The following is a 19,503-nucleotide window of genomic DNA, read 5'->3' on the forward strand; positions in this document are numbered from 1 at the left end:
CCACTTTGTCAGGTGCATGGAATGGAAATCACAAAGGCAGGGATCTTCTGTGACTTCCATTTAAAGCTTGTGCCCAAATATATCTGTTAGTCTTAAAGATGTGACAGGATTCCTGTTTGTTTTTTGCAGATATAGACTAACACGGCTACCTCTCTAAATCAGATTGTTTAAGACACCAAATTAAGGAGAGAACATAAAAATTGCGAGACAGATGCAACAATCATTGAATAATCGGTGACTTGAACTCATGATCTAGTTTTCCTTCTCTTCTCCAGAAGAATTATATGCCTGAAAAGCATGTAACCAGCCAGTGTGTGTAATTATGTCACTTATAAGTATAATTGCTAGTTTGATTAACCTAAACCCAGAGGTAGGTTTAGACTGCAATGTTTGGATCCGGAGTCAAGTTTTCTCAAAAAATTGGGGTTATTTGCATCTCTGTTCTAGTATGGGTTTGTCTGTAGTAATTGTGGACCAAATTATGCTCTTTGTTGCATAGGTCAATGAAGATGTGATAAATTCTCAGATGGTGAAAACTATCACATAGTATTCAACCTCATTGATGTCAGTGGGGTTGCATAGGGGTAATTGAGGGCCAAATTCAGCCCAAAGCAAATGAAAACATTCCAGAAAATCAGATTAAAAATATTAAATATTAGCATTAAGGTCAAGATGGGTGGCAACAGAGGCATAGGCTACTAGTTAAATAGAGATTTGAGGCCAAACTTTCAAATAGCATAAGCATTTGCAATTTTTCTGATATCTGTGGAATTGCACCCAATTATATTAGCACATTCCCTTAATGATTAAATAATTTTGGCTCACTTGTGGGGAGAAGGAGTGGAGGAAGACTAAAGAGGAGCCATCACTTAGAATTTTCCTATAATGAAGTGCCACATGATGGAAATCTAAGACTGCAGTATGAGACACATTAATGTTTGACTAAATTGCTATCACTTGTAGGTGGTCAGGTCACTTGTAGCAAACATTCAGGTCACAAGTAGAAGATGAGCATAGTTAAAAGTCTTGAGCTGTGTAACTCACGATTTGTTATTGTAGGTTGGTTATGATATGAGTAAAGAAGCTGCGAAAAGATGTTTTTCCAAAGCTGGTCTGAAACCTGCAGATGTGGATGTGATTGAACTCCATGATTGTTTCTCATCTAATGAGCTCATTACGTATGAAGCTCTAGGACTTTGTCCTGAAGGTAATAACATTAATGAATTATTTTACTTTCTTAAAATGGATAAAATTAAACATGTCTTGTAACTTTGCTGTGTGTTGCACTAAAGCAGTAATAGCATTTGTAAGAACCTATCCTATATGGTCAGAGCATTATTCTACAACTACATATGGGTGAACAAAAGCAAAATATTATACATAAACATTTTAATTGGCAAATGACTCTGTGTGGTAGCCTAAATGAATATCAAAAGGCAAATTAATGCATCACAGACACATGGTGCAAAAAACGTGGTTAGCAAGTTGAAGAGAGAGAGTTCTTTTTAAAGGAAGTATGGGGGGGGGCGCTGTGAGCTGACATACTTTCCTTCCTTTTATTTGTCTCAGCTTCCAGTCCCCCTTGTTTTAGCTCCTCATGCTGTTCTTCCCTGTTCCTAGACTTTATTCATTTCCCCAAGGTTTTGCTTTACTTTCTTCCAAACTACCTAGTCCATGCCGCGTGTAGCCGCGCGGCATGGAGTCCGCACTAGCGGACATTTAAAAATGGCGGCGCCTGGCTTTATGCAAATGAAGCCCGGGAAATTCAAATCCTGGGCTTCATTTGCAACTCCGGTTGCCTACATTACCACCCTAGTTCGAACTAGGGTGGTAGTGTAGACATACCCTTACAGGTTTATTAAAGAATAATAATTCTTTGGTTACAATGGCTATTGCTCTATTTCTTAAATGCTAACAAATATATAGATCTTAAAAATGGTTACAGGAAAAAGGTAAAGATAGAAAATAGAAATAATGGTACCAAGTGACAGCTTAATCTTTAAAGGGCTCTAACACTATGTATATATATATACTTAAACAATGGACCACATCCAGATACAATTTTTACCCCCTTCTGTGCCTCTCGACTCCAGCATGTCAGGACAGGGTCGGAATATGAGGTGGGCGTCCCCTCTGGAACCTCGGGAGATCAAACACCAAACCTGACCAGCAGATAGGTGGTAGATGGATGCTCAGAGTAAGTGTGCTGCTGGACCCATCTTTATACCCCTGGGGGCCCATATTCTCTTTCTTATCTTAAGAGACCAAATTGTACTGGTCCGTTTTGTGGCATCAGTTCTTACAAGCAAGTTTCAAATTAATTTACACTTGTAAGAGAGGAAGATAGCTAAATTAGGAGTGCCGGATGTTCTTTGTTGGGCGGAAGATTCCTCCCCCCACGGATGGCTGTGTGTTCGTATCAATATAGGTTAAGTCAAGGGCACTTCTGTGCAGCCTCTTGGTCAGCGATTAGTTTGACTACCCTCTTATCTCTGTTTACAGTTGTCCATGGTCACTGAGCCAGCATATTTAAACCTCCTGCTCCAAGGTTTTCAAAGATCATGCTTTTTTTACTGCTCTGTGTGCCCTGCATGCTTTCAAGCAGACAAAGATGGATGTTAAAATGGGGGTTCATGTCTGGCTGCAGTGTGTAGTTGCTGGTGAGAATATGCTTCAGGTTGGCAGGTTGTCTGTGGGCAAGGACTGGCCTGCCTCCCAAACCCTGTGAAAGCGAGGGATCATTGTCCAGGGTGGCTTGTAGATCACTAATGATGAGTTGGAGAGGTTTTAGCTGAGGACTGTAGGTGATGGCCAGTGGTGTTCTGTTGGTTTCTTTCTTGGGCTTGTCCCGTAGCAGGAGGCTTCTGGGTACATGTCTGGCTCTGTCAATCTGTCTCCTCACTTCCTCATGTTGGTATCGTAGTTTACAGAATGCTTGTTGAAGATCTTGTAGGTGTAGATCTCTGTCTGAGAGGCTGGAGCATATGCGGTTGTACCTCAGTGCTTGGCTGTAAACAATGGATCGTGTGATGTGTCCGGGATGGAAGCTGGAGGCATGCAGGTAAGCATAGCAGTCGGTAGGTTTTCGGTATAGGGTGGTATTGATGTGACTGTCACTTATTTGCACCGTGGTGTCCAGGAAATGGACCTCCCGTGTACACTGGTCCATGCTGAGGTTGATGGTGGGGTGGAAGCTGTTGAAATCGTGGTGAAATTCTTCCAGAGTCTCCTTCCCATGGGTCCAGATAATGAAGATGTCATCGATGTGGCGTAGATAGAGAAGGGGCGTAAGTGGACGAAAGCTGAGGAAGCGTTGTTCCAGGTCAGCCATAAAAATGTTGGCGTATTGTGGGGCCATGCGGGTGCCCATAGCAGTGCCACTGGTCTGGAGGTATATATTGTCACCAAATCTGAAATAGTTGTGTGTGAGGATAAATTCACAGAGTTCAGCCACCAGTTGTGCTGTGGCATCATCAGGGATACTGTTCCTGACAGCTTGTACTCCATCTACATGTGGGATGTTTGTGTAGAGAGCCTCTACATCCATGGTGGCTAGGATGGTGTTTTATGGAAGATCACCAATGCATTGTAGTTTTCTCAGGAAATCCGTAGTGTCACGGAGGTAACTGGGAGTGCTGGTGGCGTAGGGTCTGAGTAGAGAGTCCACATAGCCAGACAGTCTTTCAGCGAGAGTGCCAATGCCCGAGATGATGGGGCGTCCGGGATTTCCAGGTTTGTGGATCTTGGGTAATAGATAGAACAACCCTGGTCGGGGCTCTAAGGGTGTGTCGATTTGTTCCTGTGCTTGTGTAGGAAGTGTCCTGAGCAGATGGTGCAGTTTCTTAGTGTATTCCTTAGTGGGATCTGACGAAAGAGGCCTGTAGAATAAAAGTAAGACTGTTACTGTTTTAAGTAAGACTGCTAAGATGCATCTACACTGCACCCATAGCTCGAAATAAGCTATGCAGTTGAGCTATGCAAATTGAGTAGCTTATTTTGAGTCAATTTTGAAATAACTTATATCGAATTTTGGCACTGTCTACACAGCACTTATTTTGAAATAAATCACTATTCTGAAATGTCTTACTCCTCATGGAATGAAGTTTACAGGGACATTGGAATAGTGAGTCCATTATATTTCAAAATAATGGGAGCGCTCAAAAGATGCAGAAATAGGTATTTCTGGTGTAGACGTAGCCTAACAGTGTTTAGGAGTTCACACTTGTTACTGGGTTGCTGAAATCTAATTATAGAAAATATAACTAGTTTGCATTTCTGCCCTGCTTTTTGACAATCTTGAGTTTGGCACTCAGCCTTGAGCTACTCCAGACAGTGTGATGACAAAATCAGGGGTCACCCAATGAAATTAATCGGCAACAGCTTTAAAATAAGTGTGAGGAAGTACTTCTTAATGCAACACACAATCAACCTGTGGAACTTATTGCCTGGGGATTTTGTGAAGGCAAGAAGTGTAACTGTTAAACAAAAAGAGATAAGTTCATGGAGGATATTTCCATCACTGTAAGACAAGATATTCAGGGACATGACCCCATGCTCTAGGTGTCCCTAAATCTCTGACTGCCAGAAGCTGTGACTGGACAATATCGGGCGTTGGCCATTGTTGGAAGACATGATACTGGCTTGATGGACTTTTGGTCTTACCCAATACGGCTGTTCTTATGTTCAATATATTTTGAACTATTACATTTCAGATTTTAATAAGTTTTAGTAAATTTTGCTTTTAAATACATTATTGGTTTTTCTAAACTTGAATTAAAAATTGAATAAATTTTCTGAAAAAAGCATGCTTTTATTTACTTACCACTAGGTGAGATAAATATAAGATATAATCTTCTTAATGAACACAAGCTGAGATTGGGGATTCAAAGGAAAGGCCTTCAAGAATTTAGTCTCAAGATTTTTAACTGAACAAATCTTTAAGAAGATCTCTTTCACTCCCCTTTTCTTCTTACTATCCCTTCCCTTTCTCTGATCTCTTCCTGTATACCACATTATTATTTGCTGGGTCTCTGTGGCACCAGTAGCAGAAACAATGGTTGCAGTAATTTTTCCATTTTATTAGATATGTACATTCATTAGTAAAAAGAAGCACCCACTCTTTGTTCTACATGTGTCTTGGTGGAGCTAGAAAATATAGCACACTGCTCCTGTTACTCCCATTTGGCCAGTAATTAACTTATAACTCAGTAGTATGTTTTGTGTTCTAATCAATTTCACTTTTTAGTCAATGTCATCAGAATGTCTCTTTAACTTCTTGACCCTGCAAGATCTTTATTGGGAAAATCGTTTAATCCAAATAAACAAGATTAGTCACCCCTATGAATCAAAATCTGATACTTGATGTGATTTCTGTTTGTTGAATACTGAAACTGTTAAGCATGAAAGAATGTGTTTAAAAGTACTGAATCTGCAGCATGCCAACCCGTGCTATTAATATTGTTTTCAAGGTTATAGACATGTTGATTCCAGGATAGGAGAAAAACATTGGAGGAGGTAATATCTTTTACTGAATAAACTTCTGTAGGTAAAAAAGAAGCTATACAGACCTCTTCTTGAGATTTTATAGCTCCAGTGCTTGCCTCTTTACTCTTGGAGGAATTCTGCACTAACAAATTGAAAAATTCTGCTCACAGTTTTTTAAAATTCTGAGAATTGTATTTATTAAACTAACACTGTATAATCATGCCAGTTTCAGTTATTTTGGTAATTTATTTCAAAATACCTGTCAGCAAGTATGTCTATAGCAATACAGATACACACAAAAATTCCCTCAGTAGTAGAGATATAACGAACCCTCTGTAACAACCCAGTTCTTGCTTCTGCCCGGACCTGCCAGAACCCAGCCAGAGGATCAGACACTTGCACCCCCTTTCTCCCAGCCATATACTTTGCCCTCTACCAGCCATACACTCATACTCCCTCTCCCTCCCAGATCCCAGCTGTGGGGCCCTCCCTGGCCCAGTCACTCACATGGCCTCCTCCCCAGAGGCTAGCTGTGGCTTCTCCTTCCCCACCATAAACACTTACAAATCACACCAGAGATTCAGAGAGAGAAATAGCCTGATGCTCTGTCCCAGGCTACCAGACTCCTTCTTGTTACTGCTCCATCCTAGACCCCCACCCCTTCTCTCAAGTCTCTGTCCTCCCTGCCTGTTCTTCAGCACCACCCCACCTCTATTTGCCCCTCATCTGAGCATACCCCACCTCTGCTCTTCCCCTCTCTCCTACAGAGCCTCCTGCATGTGGCAAAACAGCGGATTGAGGCAGGCAGTAAGCACTGAGAGGGAGAGGAAGGAGTTGATCAGCAAGGCCACGAGCAGATGAGAAGTTCTGGGAGAGAAAGGGAGAGCTGGCTGCAAGTGGATGCAAAGTACAACTGATTTTTTTTTCCGTGGATGCTCCAGCTCCAGAGCTCCCACAGAGTTGGTACCTATGGCTGGGACCCAGACTTGCACAGTTTCTTGTGCACTACCACCTCCTTCCTTCAAGATGTGCTAGGGACCCACAATGGGGAGCCTGCACTGGCACTCTAGCTCTGCGTTCCCTCCTCCCCCCAGGTTGGAGCTTGAGCACTGTCCTCCTCTCTGCCCGGTCATGTCTTCTATTTGTGAGCTAGGTTCTGCAGGGTCCAGCAGTACAATGGCAGCCAACATTTCTTCAACCCATTTCTGGGGAGGTGGGGTGGGAGAATTCTGGGTACCCAATATTAATTTCAGTAAAATTCTTCAGTGCACAGTGGTGCAGAATTCTCCCAGGGATATCTCTTTCACTAACAGAAATTGATCCAATAAAAGATACTACGTCACCCACCTTGTATTTCATTAATATTATTGTAAGTTGTGATTTCCAGTGGAAAACCAGTATATCTGACTGATGCTTTTTAGGTACATGAGATCTTCTAATTATAATTTTACCGTCAGTTTTTTGTGTTACAATTTTATGGTTTTGGCTGACTCAGAATATATGCATTAATATGCAGAAGTAACAGTAAGGTTTAGAAATATACCTAAAGTGGCTTTTTACAACTATTTTCCCTTTGTCAAACAATAATTTATAGGAAAAGCTGGGGAACTGATTGATAGAGGAGACAATACTTACGGTGGAAAATGGGTGATAAATCCTAGTGGTGGTTTGATTTCAAAAGGACACCCATTGGGTGCCACAGGTAAGACAAATATAGATTTTAAATTTCTAATGATTTTGAGATCTGCATGTGGAAATCAAGCTATTTGTTTTAAAATGTTACAGCAATGTTACAGCTTTATTTTATACACAGAGTCTGACTCCAGTTGCCCATTCAGACCAATGGATTCAAAGTAGTTGAGGTGAATATTATCTTCTGCATTACCTAATGCAGGGCTACTAAACTTTGGAAGCTCTGGGGGCCACAATGATACTCATAGCATATGCTGAGGACCGCAACTTAAGTGTGGTTGCATATACATGCAAATACAGTAAAACTCTGATGGTCCGGCACTCCTGATGGTCCGGCACACTGTGTATCTTATTGTATATCTTATTTCGAATGTATTTTGAAATAGCTTATTTTGAAATTTGGCGTGTCTACACAGCGCCAAATTTCAAAATAATGAGCTATTTCAACCCATCCTTTATCCCTCATGCAACAAGTTTTACTAGGATGGCAAAATAACATGCCAGTTATTTCAAAAAATATTTCAAAATAATGGGCACCTTGTGTAGACGCGGGGTAGTTATTTTGGGAGACCTCCTGTATTTTGAAATGGCTGTGCAGTGTAGATGTACCCTTAGAAACTAACAAAAAATGTAAGTGGTATGAGCTTTCCAGGGCACAACCCACTTCTTCAGTTGAATGAAGTAAGGCAGGCCTGGGCAAGATACGGCCAGCGGGCCGCATCCAGCCTGCCAAGCCACCGGATCCGGCCCACAGAGGCAGCGGGGAGCCCCAGGCAAGCTCCCCAGCTTGCCCTGCAGCTCCGCACGCCATGTAGAAACGTGGCTGCAAGGCTTCATTTCTGTTTTGAAACTGGAGGGGAGGGGAGAAGTTTTAGGAGCCGCTCCATCCCCAGTGCATTCCCGTTGGCCAGTTTCTGGCAGAAACCAGCCAATGTGAGCTGCTTGTTAAAATAACAGACAGCTAAGAAGAATCATGTCCCCTCTCCTGAGCTTAGTTATTCATGAAGCACATGGCCAGGCAGGCTGGCTGGGAAACATTTTAAACTCGGCAGGCGGGCTAGTTTGGCAGCTGAAAAGTAAGTCTCTTGGCCACAGTCTACTCTGGCACCCCAGCCGTTTCCTGCCCCAATCTCTGCTCCCCCCCCCACTCAACATACCCAAGCCCTCTGTCCCCCTCTTACACCAATACCTCTTCTAAGATCTGGTACCCCCGTTTCCTGCCCCAGATCACAATCCCCTCCTACCCTAGGTCACATCCCAAACCCCTGCACTCCAGTCCTTTGCCCTAGGTCACAACTGCTGCTTCATCCCAACTCCCTCCCAGACTCCAGTCTCCCTCCTGTACCACAGTCCCTTACCCCAAACTCCCTTCTGCACCCAACCTCCATTCCAGACCCTGCATCTCCATTAATATCATGGAAGAGTGTGGTCCTCAACCACTTTCCAAAATCTTGGAGTGGCCCCTCATCAAAAATTATTTCTCACCCCTGGAGTAAGAGGTCCAGGGTACAAAGAAAAAAAAAGTTTTTGTACCTTGACCCCTTACTCTATTAATCTGAAGAAGTCGGTTGTGCTCACAGAAGCTCATGATATCACCTACATTTTTTTTGTTAATCTCTAAGGCACTGCAGAAGTATTTGTTGTTTTTTGTTTTATTTAGTTACAGACTAACACTGCTATCCCTAGGGTTGCCAGATGGTTGAAACAAAAATACTGAACACCCTCCCCACCCACCCCCAAAAAAAACCACAGGGAAAAAATTCTGTTGAAGGAGAAAAAAGGGGGGGGGGGGAGACCAAAGTTGTTGAGGGGGGAAAAAAAGGACTCCAAGATTTATTAAGAAAAAAAATAAAATAAAACAGCATGTCCCCTTTAAGAATGAGAGTAGGGATAGGAACAGGGGAGCGGCTGAGCACTAAGACCCAGGGGAAGCAGCCGGCAGCCTTGCGTAACCAGGTAAGCGTGGAGCTGGGGTCGGTAGGCTGGGGGTGTTGGGAACCGGGGGAGAGTGGGCGTGGAGAGAGAGAGAGAGGCCGAGCGCTGAGTGTAGGGTTGCCAGGTGCCCAGCATTTTCGCCTCCTGGCCGGGGAAAAAGTCAGAAAATACCAGACATTTTAGATGTCCAGTATTCTCTGAATTTTTTTTACCGTACAGGAGGTGAAAATACCGGACTGTCTGGGTGAATACCAGACACCTGGCAACCGCAGCTATCCCTCTGGTTTAAATCAAGTTTCCCACTGATACTTCACATATTTTTTCAAAAAATGGTGCAAATCTGATAATTAAAACATGTTAATTTACAACTCAGAACAGCATTTTACGTCATCTATGAGAGTATTCTTTTTTAATATTTTTAGATAACTTGATTTTTTTTATTAATTTAAGAAATAATACATAATATTCATTACCTGTGTCAAGCTGCAGAGGCAGCAGCTGTACATTAGGAATGGTAAGAACTAACTCACACAAACACAATAGCACTTACATTTTATTAAACTAAATTTTAAATGTTACATAAATGTTTCATATTTGCAATTGCAGCAGCTTCCTAAGTTGCAAGCTCAGGGGTGGGCAAAAGCCTCACAGCGGGCTGGATCCTGGCCCTGCCCCTCAAGTGGCATGTGCCCCGAGGGAAAGAGCTCAGCCCCACCCTTCTTCCTCCTGGACAGTCTCTGAAGATGAGGCAGCACTGGGGCTGAGGCTCCTCAACAGGGCCAGTCCTGGAGGTGCCGCTACCGTGGCCAGGCGGCTGGGGCTGGCCCAGGAGGCTGGAGGCGCTGCTACCACAGCACCTCTGGGGCCAGCCCCGGGCTTCTTGGCTGCAGTAATGGCACCTCCAGGGCCAGCCCTGGGCCGCGGTACCGTGCCTCCTGTTCAGTCCTGGGTTGCCTGGGCGCGGTCATGGCACCTCCAGAGTCAGGCCCAGGCTGTGCACCTCCAGCTTCTGGCGCGGCCCGGGGATGCATGGCTCTGGGGCGTCCTGTGGCGCCTCTGGCCTCTGGGGCCAGCCCCAAGCCATGTGACTGCAGCAGCAGTAGTGCCTCCAGCCTCCAGGGTGGCCTGTGGCTGCGATTCCTTGGGGCCAGCCCCTTGAGTGTGTGGCCGTGGCAGCCATGTTTCCGGCCTCCAGGACTGCATGACTGTAGCAGCGGAGCCTCCCTCCAGGGAGGTTGGGACTGTGTGATTGCAGCTATTGCTGCAAGGGGGCATGAAGCAAGGTAAGGTTCCCCCTCAAAGCCAGACCTTCCCGACCCCATCTCATCATTTCCCTCCCCCCAAGACCTGGCACCATCAGCTTGCTCTGACATCTTCCCTTGTTCTTGCACCCTCTCTCCTGGCCACACACTGCACCCTCCCTTGTTCCCGCTCCCTCCACCTGGCCAGACACCCTACTCCCAGCCTGCTTCTGCATCCTCGTATCCTGCACCCCATCCTTACTGGTACTACTTACTGGTAGCCCTGTCTTGTGCACTTTATCCCTCATTTTTGTCCCTTCCCCAGAGTCTAAGGAGGTCCATAAAATCCACTTACTCTAGAACCCCAGAAAAGTAAATCTGGTCTCTGGGAAGCCCTGAAACTCAGTTTCCCCCTTCCTTTCCCCTCACCCCATGAGGCTAGGGCACCAGACGAATGAGGTATCTCAGTTGGGGCCACATCAGTGAGTGTTGGGAATTTTGGAAGTTTTTTTGCTTCTCACTTGTGTGGCCCCAACTGAATCTCTTGTGGATCAATGAGCCCTAACCCAAAAAGGATTCCCTACCCCAACATAAATAAAGAAAACATTGAAACCTTTTGTGTTGGACATATTTTGCTTTATTTAAAATGAAGTTTGATAAACTAACAAGAGAAAGATTAAACATTTTTACTGTTTCATAATTTTAATTAAACTGTTCTTACTAGCAGCAGCTGGTTCAGAAAATAAGGTCACTGTACCCAGCAGGGTAGTTCTCAGCCCCGCCCCTTCCAGGTCAGCCCCACCACTTCTGAAATTTGTGAAGTGGCCCCCTTCCAAAATTATTGCCCACCCCTGTGATAGCTCATAGCTGTTCTTAAACTTTTTTTCAATATTCAAATTTTATTAACTCTGACAACTCCTCAGAAAACTAAATGTCCTTAAAATGTCTACAACTAGCTCTCATCTTCCCCATTCCCACTGTCATTTTGATGCAGATCTGATTCCAAATTACCAAAAAATCTAAGACTGACTGCTTAGAGTGCGCTTAATTTTGGAGTAAGCCCCTTTGAAAACAACTATAGAATTGGGAAAGCTGACTTTATGCTGAAGTAAACTAGAGAATAAATTTATGGCATCATCATTATGATGTGTGACCATGATGTTCCAAATGTAATATTAAAATAAGAAAATGACACGCAGTGGCAACTGGCAACTATAGATTTCTCTGACTGTAGCTTTCTATATTGTATACTTGTGTGATAAGATTCTAAACCTAGTTAACTACTTAAATAAGCCATAAGGGTTAACTTTATGTCCTCACAACATCCATCATAGCAAACAGCTTGGGAATTTACTTGTAAAATCACACTTAGGGCACATCTACACAGCAGGTCTAAACTTGAAATAAGCTACGCAACTTGAGCTACGCTAATTGCATTGCTTAAGTTGAAATAGCTTATTTTGACTTTTGGAGCTGTCTACGCAGCAATTTTGAGATAGAGAACTCTTCCCCCAGCTTCCCTTACTCTTCATACAGTGAGGGTTACAGGAGTCGGAGTAAGCTATCTTCCAGCTCAACTTTATTTCGATATTATGTCGAAATAACTGCTTGTATGTAGATGTGGACTATGTTAATTATTCTGAAATAATGCTGCTGTGTAGACATAGCTGTAGACCAGTTGAACCTCTCTAGTCCAACACCCTTGGGACCTGACCTGTGCTGAACCAGAGAATTTGCAAAACCACAGGAGGTCAATTTTGTCTAGCAGTATTACCAACATGTCCACTGCTTATTGGGCTCTTAGAAGATATGTATGGGTTAATTAGAGCTAAATAACAGCACAGAACACTGAGAGCCATGACTGGTGGCTGTAAACAAACTTTATGGGATCATGGGAAAGTTGGATGCACCCATAGTATGTGGACTTCCGGCTAACTAAAATCATGCTGGATCACGCTGGATATTGCCAAACCAGAAAGTGTTTGACTAGAGAAGTTCACCCTGTACTAAAAGGCATAGAGAGAGTCTTGTGGAATGAAATATTGCCTAGTTGATGAATGGCCATTCATCTGAAGAAGTGGGTTGCACCCACGAAAGCTCATGATACCATCTACATGTTTTGTTAGTCTTTAAGGTGCTGCTAGACTATTCTTTTTTAAGTTTTTCTAGTATTTTCAAAATAGATTGTTACTTCAGAACATGTTATATATTAGCTATACAAGAGCTAAATGCTGTTATTACTAAAGTCATGCTTACTGTTAGATTTTCCATAAAAGAAAACAGGATTTTTAAAGTGGTTCATTTTAAAATCAATATAACTTTTTAGCTCCAAGTGCTCCTAGCTTTTATATGTTTTACTTCCAGTTTTGTGTGCAATGTAGTTGTAACTGTGTTGGTTGCAGGGTGTTAGTATCTTTTATTGGGCCAGCTTATGTTGATATGAGAGACGCTTTGGAGCCACACAGATCTGAAAAGGAGTTCTGTGTGGCTTGAAAATGTCACCAACAGAAATCGGTCCACTGAAAAATAATACCTCACTTTTTAAGCATCAGTTTAAAATCAAACAAACCAAACCTTCAGATAGGCTCCTTTCTTAGGGCTTTGTTTACTAAAGTTCTTTACATTTTAGTTTGCTAAAGTGGTAGCATGATATACAACATTATTTGTTGCTATTGAAATAGCTGAAGTTTTTTAAGATCTGCCTTCTCTGTGTTTGATTTTTTAGGTCTGGCTCAGTGTGCTGAACTCTGCTGGCAGCTAAGAGGGGAAGCTGGGAAGAGACAAGTTCCTGGTGCAAAGGTTGCTCTGCAACATAACATAGGCCTTGGTGGTGCTGTAGTTGTAACTTTATACAGAATGGGTTTTCCTGAATCTGCACGGTAAGCTTTTATCTATGTGTTTATATAAATGTGTAAGTGTAATCAGAGAAAAGGTTTTGTTATACTTCAGAAGACAGATTTTCTGAGAGTATAAAGCAGGACATAATTTTAAATAATGTGGTAGATCTAGTTTTGTAGTGCTGAAAAGAAAATGTGCATGTAATTGGCTTTTTTGCACGTACAGTACAGTTTTTTCAGGACCTTATTAAATAAACTGCTTGGATTATGTTTGTTCCCTCATAGTAGGGAAAAATGCAGTCCATTAATGCAGAATTCTTTTTCTCAACATTTATATGCAGCTATTTTTTCTGAAGTCTGTTTAAACTTCCATTGTGGTTTTGGTGTTTGTCAGGGTGGCTGCTTTTTCCCCCTCCTTAATTGTATTCTCATAAATAACTGTCTCTGTTCAAAATGCTATATGCAAGGTCACTGACAGTTCCTGACTGTGGTCAGTAGCCATAGACTTCTGCCAAATTTGTTTTTATTTGTTTAAAAATACAATAATTGTAAACTGGGTAAGAAATACAAAATAAAAGAAAGTAGCTTCTTATCTTTTCTGTTCAGGAGCAGTTATTTTTAATAGTAGAAAAATTTCAGTTTCACGGAGAATGTGTGAGTGGGATTTTGTTTTTTTAGACTATCAAGCATCGTTCTTATTTAATGGAGTTTTTCCATTGTTTCCTGTTTCCAATTCTGTACAGTGTAAAATTTGTTACTACTTATCAAAAGTTTGTTTACTGAGAAGAATTTAATAATCCCCATTATGATGTGGCTATTTGATGACTTCGGTGATGACAGATGTGTAATATTTACATAGGAATTTGGGTCTGCTTGTAAAAATATTTTTGCAATAGCACTTGTTTAAAAAGGTTATTGTATGCATAAAATAACACTAGTTTAGGAACAAGTGTATATATACATGCTTTTACATCAGAGTTTTTAGACATATGAAGGAGTTTCCATACAAAGAGAGATTATAGGATTCTAGAATTTCTTAATTCAGATGGGCAAGAGTTAGAGAAGATATGCTACAGGTATATAAATTAGTGAAAAGTATATGGAAGTCTAGTTGAGTTTTCAGATTTTTCTGGTCCATAATGAAAGGATATGGGGAATTATAAACATTAAAACACAATAAAGAAAATGATTTTTCTTTAAAAAATATGTAATTAATGTAGGGACTCTCTCACAAGTTTATTGAGGCCAAAAATTGAGTAAGATTAAAAATTTTAAATCTGTATGAATAAAATATCTTCTATAGTAATTATAATTGTCATCAGGTTTTCACTGCTGAGCTAATTACCAAATAGGGGTTGCAGAGAGTTCCCCCATTGTATAATACACATATTTAAGTGGCTTTTTAGAAGTTTTTTTTATAAATTTTATACTTTCCCATAGCTAAATATTTTAGCAGTTACATGGTTGCACATTGCAGCCTATGCAGGCTCTCCAGGAGCAGGGCCAGCAGCCAGTGCACGCCAGGAGCTGGCTCCCAGCTGCCGGCCCCGCTCCTAGGGAGCTAGCTGCATTGTGGGCTCCGCTGTATAAGCTTTATACTGCAGAGCCTGCAGCACGGGGTGGCAGCCAGCTCCCCAGGAGCCGACTTTTAAGTCAGATCCTGGCATGCACCAGCTCCCATTTGCAGTCCCGCTCCTGGGGAATTGGCTGCTGTCCCACACTGCTAACACTGATACAGAGCCAGCGCTGCAAGGTGGCATCTGGGTCCCCGGGAGCGGGGTCAGAGGCCCAGCGGGTAACTAGTACAGTAACCAATAAGCATGAGCTACATCCCTACTGTCTAGTGTGGCTACTTTCATTTGAGGCAAGCTAAGTTGAGTTTACTTTGCATGGACAGCCTATGTGATTTCAATGTGTTATTTTCTTTCGTTTCAGCAACCAGCGCATCCAGGCTAGCCCCACCAATGCACCTATTGATGGATTTAAAGCCCATCTTGTCTTCAAAGAGATTGAAAAGAAACTTGAAGAGGTAAATCATATTTTTTCTAAAGATTCTTTAAAATGGGAGACTTAACATTTCATTTATTATAGTTTGGATTCAGAGATGAGGTTGGACATCTAGCTTTTTAAACTCAAGTCCCTCATTGCATACATCTTTGTGTACTATTGCCCTCTGAACAAATGTGAATTTTGTATCCCTAGGACCACCTCGCCACCGAGCAGTAAGTTAATGATGAATTATAGGGTTTAATCGGAATGTCCAGGCTACTATTAGATTCTTATTTTACTGGAGTTGAGCTGAATTTCCTTTGGGTTTACTCAAATAGAAGAATGAGGAGTGACACACATTTAAAGCAAGGGCACATGCGAGGTGCATGCTGATTGCACACAACATTGTGAGAGACATGCATTCCCTTTGCTGCTTTGTTACTTTTACTGGAAATTTAATTTGCCTCTAATAATAGAATAATTTGTGTTGAAAAGGCTCGATAAAGAAGGAAGATCTAGTGCAACATATTTAATCTTATTTTGGGGGTCATGGTTAGTGCATGTGCCCGATTGCAATCTTGTGGACCATTGAGATGAAGGAGGGCTACTCATGCAGCCCACTCACCTAGCCTTGGTTGCCTATTGCTGGTGTAGAGGGAGAGAATTGGTTGCTGTTTACAGTAGAGTGTTCATGTCTGTGTGTGAATTGGGAGAGGGGGAGACTGTGTAGGTAGTAACTGTGACAGACATTACAATCCTATGCAGTATTTTTGGGACCATTGTACTAAATTTATGGATGGACTGTGTATGATTGTGTTCTGCTCTCAGGGGTGAGTAATCACAGCTCTTCCTGGAACTAAAAACTGGGGGTGGGGGTGTGCGCGTGCGTATGTGCGTGCGCGGAGAGGAGGTAGTAACCTGGGATGTGTAAACAATTCCAAAGCACAACCTCCTGGGATGTTTGCATATGCTCATTCACACTGGGGTTCCAGAGACTATTTGGTATAAAAAGCTGAACTGATACAGATCCTTCTTACTCATCCAGCAAATGGACAGATCCTTCTGTGCAAGGGAGCACCAACCCTTGTGGAAAGGTTAGAAAGACTTTGACTTATTAGGGCCCCATAATACTAATGAGTGACTTCTGGTGAAGTTTTACCATTCATGTAAGAATGTTTATTGTCCTTTACGTGGGGGTTTTTGGGTCCTAAAATAAATATTCTCTGCTGAAGAAAGAGCTATGTGGTCACTGGTAAAAACACTGTCATTGTCGTACAGATACACATGCGAGACTTCAGACAGAAAGATATTACAGTGTATAACACAGGGCTGAGCAGCCTTAAAACCCCCATGCAGAAGGGAGTGGGATTAGGAACCTTGACCCAACGCAGGTGACTGCTAGAGATCTGAGACCTTACTGGGCAGTATTCCTGGAGTGGACTACAGAGGGGTAATGCAGGTGCAGTTACCCAGAAACTGACAATAACCACACCAGTAAAAGGCTTTGTGTGCAGGGTGGAAATCGCATCAGTACTAATTTGTATGGAGGACTCCTGCCACCTCTACAGAGGATTTTGGGGATGCAAGAGGTTGCTGCTACAAAATTTCAACACATCCTCCTTGTACTTCTGACACATTGCTGGGAGAGGAGCTTTTCATTATCTGCTCGATCCTGCAAGGTGATGAGCACCGTGGCCTAATCTGTCAAAGCACTTGGCCACGTGCTTAACTTTAAATGTATAAATAATCCAGTTCTCTTCATTACAGCCTGTCTCTGACTTACGAACCGGTTATGGACCAAGAAATGGTCGTAACTCGGTTTGTTCGTAAGCGCGGATCGCACGACCGCGCTGTTCGTAAGCGCGGATCACGTTCGTAACTCGGGGTCCGCCATTTACGACACTTTTGGTTGTAACTGCGAACGGTCGTAAGTCGACCATTCGCAACTCGGGGACCGGCTGTAGTGGTAAGGTTTGAAACTGATGTGACTTTGCTAGGTTAGGCTTTTGGTACACAGAAGGTGTGAAGTGAGTTACAAAAGCCATTTGGTTACTCTAAGAATATAAAACTCATCTTTCTTTTTTTTCTTTTTTTTTTTTAAATGCTCCCAATTGCTGGCAAGAGCTAATATCTCATGGTTCTAATCTTGCCTCTGCATTACTGGTGATTTGCAACATAGTAGCCCATCCTGTATGGTCCTCTGCTAATCACTTTGTGGATGAATCATCCTTCTGAACCACCCAAAATACTACATCATCTCTCCAAGATCTTTTTCTGCCTCATGTTCTATCAACTTTTCCTTCCAGTGCCACTTAAAATGTGCCCGGAAATAGGGATGTAATAGTGTGGTTGATTAACTGATAAGGAAAAGCTGTCGGTTAATGCTATAGACTACACACATTTTCCCCCCTTTTCCCCCGCGGCTCTGCATTTAAAGTGCCACTTATCAGAGGCAGCAGTGCAGGGCGAAAGGCAGCTAATCCTCAAAGAGGCAGCAGCGTGGAGTGGCAGGGGGCTCCTCAGGAGTGAGACCAGAGTGCACTGGCTGCCAGCCCCACTCCCAGGGACGATAGAATAGTCGAGTAACCGATAAGAATTCATGAGGTTAGTTGTCTCTTCAGTTAACCAATATTTAACCTGCCCTGAAATCAAACTTTTGTGTAATAAAATCTATAACTTTTGTTGAGTGCCAATCATTGCTAGTACATTTTAGTTGTTTACATGATTTATTGATATTTTCTGAATTGTTCTTTAATACCATAATTTGAAGGCTTAATTTTTTTTTATAATTTTTTGTTATTAATTGTTTGAATGTCTGTAATTCACAGTTATGATTTAAGCCTGACCAAATAGAAGTTGTTAAGAGTTGGAATTTAGCCTTCAGATTCATGTCCTTTCTCATCCAATGTTTGTTCTTCCAGAATGTCTTTTGCTCTATTTGTTCTGGTGCTGATTTCAGTATTCGATCTTCCATCTTCTATAATGATGTTCCTAAGTAGCAATAATTTCTCACTAGCTATTCAGCTGTGTTGTTCATTGGAATCTTGTATGTTTTCCCTGGATTTTGATACACTCATTATTTTTGTCTTGTCCACATTCAGCTCTAGGCCATATTCTTTGCCATATTTATATATAATCTTAACTAATTTTATCAGATTATCAGGGAAAAATGGAAGGAAATAGTGAGGGAGGCATTAGATACCAACAGGCATTGGTTGATGATGATGATGAAGTCAGGGGTAGGGAGCGAGTAGTTGAGTACTTGACTATTTGTTTACATCCCTATTCTAGTGTATAGTAATTGCTTTATTTGCACCCATCAGTTGCTACAGATCTTAATTATATTGGGACATTTGTAGTGGTTCTCAGACTTTTTGGAAGTCAGTGAAACACAAGTATGCTGTTTTCCCATTTCTATTGTTCTAAGATGAGCTTCAAGCTCATAATGCTGTTTATAATGCTCTATCCATGTTTGATTCCATACTGTTGTTCGTTTTATTCCTGATCAGTCTTTCCTTGTATGTGGATCTTAACAACTCACAAAAAGATTTTAGAGGCATAGGATAATAGGCTGATTGTTCTCTAGCCTTTACAATCCATAGTGTTGTTCTGTTTTTGGGATTTGGATACAAATTGAAATTGTAAAATCCATCATGCTCTGCCAGGGCTTCCAACCCTTCCTCTTCTATGTTTTTAAACACTTCAGCTGGTATTTCATCACATCCTACTGCTTTTCTATTCAGAAGAGTTTTAATACTGCCTTAATTTCTTCATACATTATTGGTTGGCTTCCCTGATTGAGCTCTAGCTGAGGTTTTTCGAGCCTGTCGTAGTTATTTGATACATTTTTCCATAACTAATTCTTGTCATTTAGAATCTGTCATACATGGAAATATTGTCCACTTTTATCCTTAAGGGTCATATTGATTGCTTTTGTTTAGATAAAGGATCTTACCTGTTTGATACATTTCACTTTGTTCTCTTTATCCATTTGTTCAGTTTTTTGTATGTCTCATTCAGACTTTGTTAATGTGTTGCATTTATGCATTATTTTATGTAGTCTTTGATGTGCCTTTTTTTCTGTTGTTGATCTTTGTATATCGAGTGCACCTAGTTACCATTAATAATGCTCACCTTTCATATGGTGTTTGCTGCTTGCTGTCTTAATAATAATGAAAGGAAAGTTCACATGACCCTTTTCCAAGCCTACAGCAAAAAATATAATAGGGCAGCCTGTAATTTTAAAGCAGATATTAATAATCTGCTGATATTTAATAATATGTAATATTTAAATATGTAATAATACATTTGCATCTTTGCTTTCA

The 19,503-nt window shown here is 41.7% G+C and overlaps 1 protein-coding gene across 1 annotated transcript in view; it reads left to right on the forward strand.

Annotated features, from left to right (window-relative positions):
• The window catches only part of SCP2 (sterol carrier protein 2), a 54,926-nt gene that overhangs the window by 26,176 nt on the left and 9,247 nt on the right, over window positions 1-19,503 (forward strand). Inside the window, exons 10-13 of the mRNA XM_006126385.3 lie at window positions 1,060-1,207; window positions 7,079-7,186; window positions 13,078-13,231; window positions 15,125-15,218. Coding sequence (XP_006126447.2) covers window positions 1,060-1,207; window positions 7,079-7,186; window positions 13,078-13,231; window positions 15,125-15,218 — 504 coding nt within the window. The remainder of the gene's footprint in view (window positions 1-1,059; window positions 1,208-7,078; window positions 7,187-13,077; window positions 13,232-15,124; window positions 15,219-19,503) is intronic.

This window comes from Pelodiscus sinensis, chromosome 9, assembly GCF_049634645.1.
Source record: "Pelodiscus sinensis isolate JC-2024 chromosome 9, ASM4963464v1, whole genome shotgun sequence".
In the NCBI taxonomy this organism is placed as follows: domain Eukaryota; kingdom Metazoa; phylum Chordata; order Testudines; family Trionychidae; genus Pelodiscus; species Pelodiscus sinensis.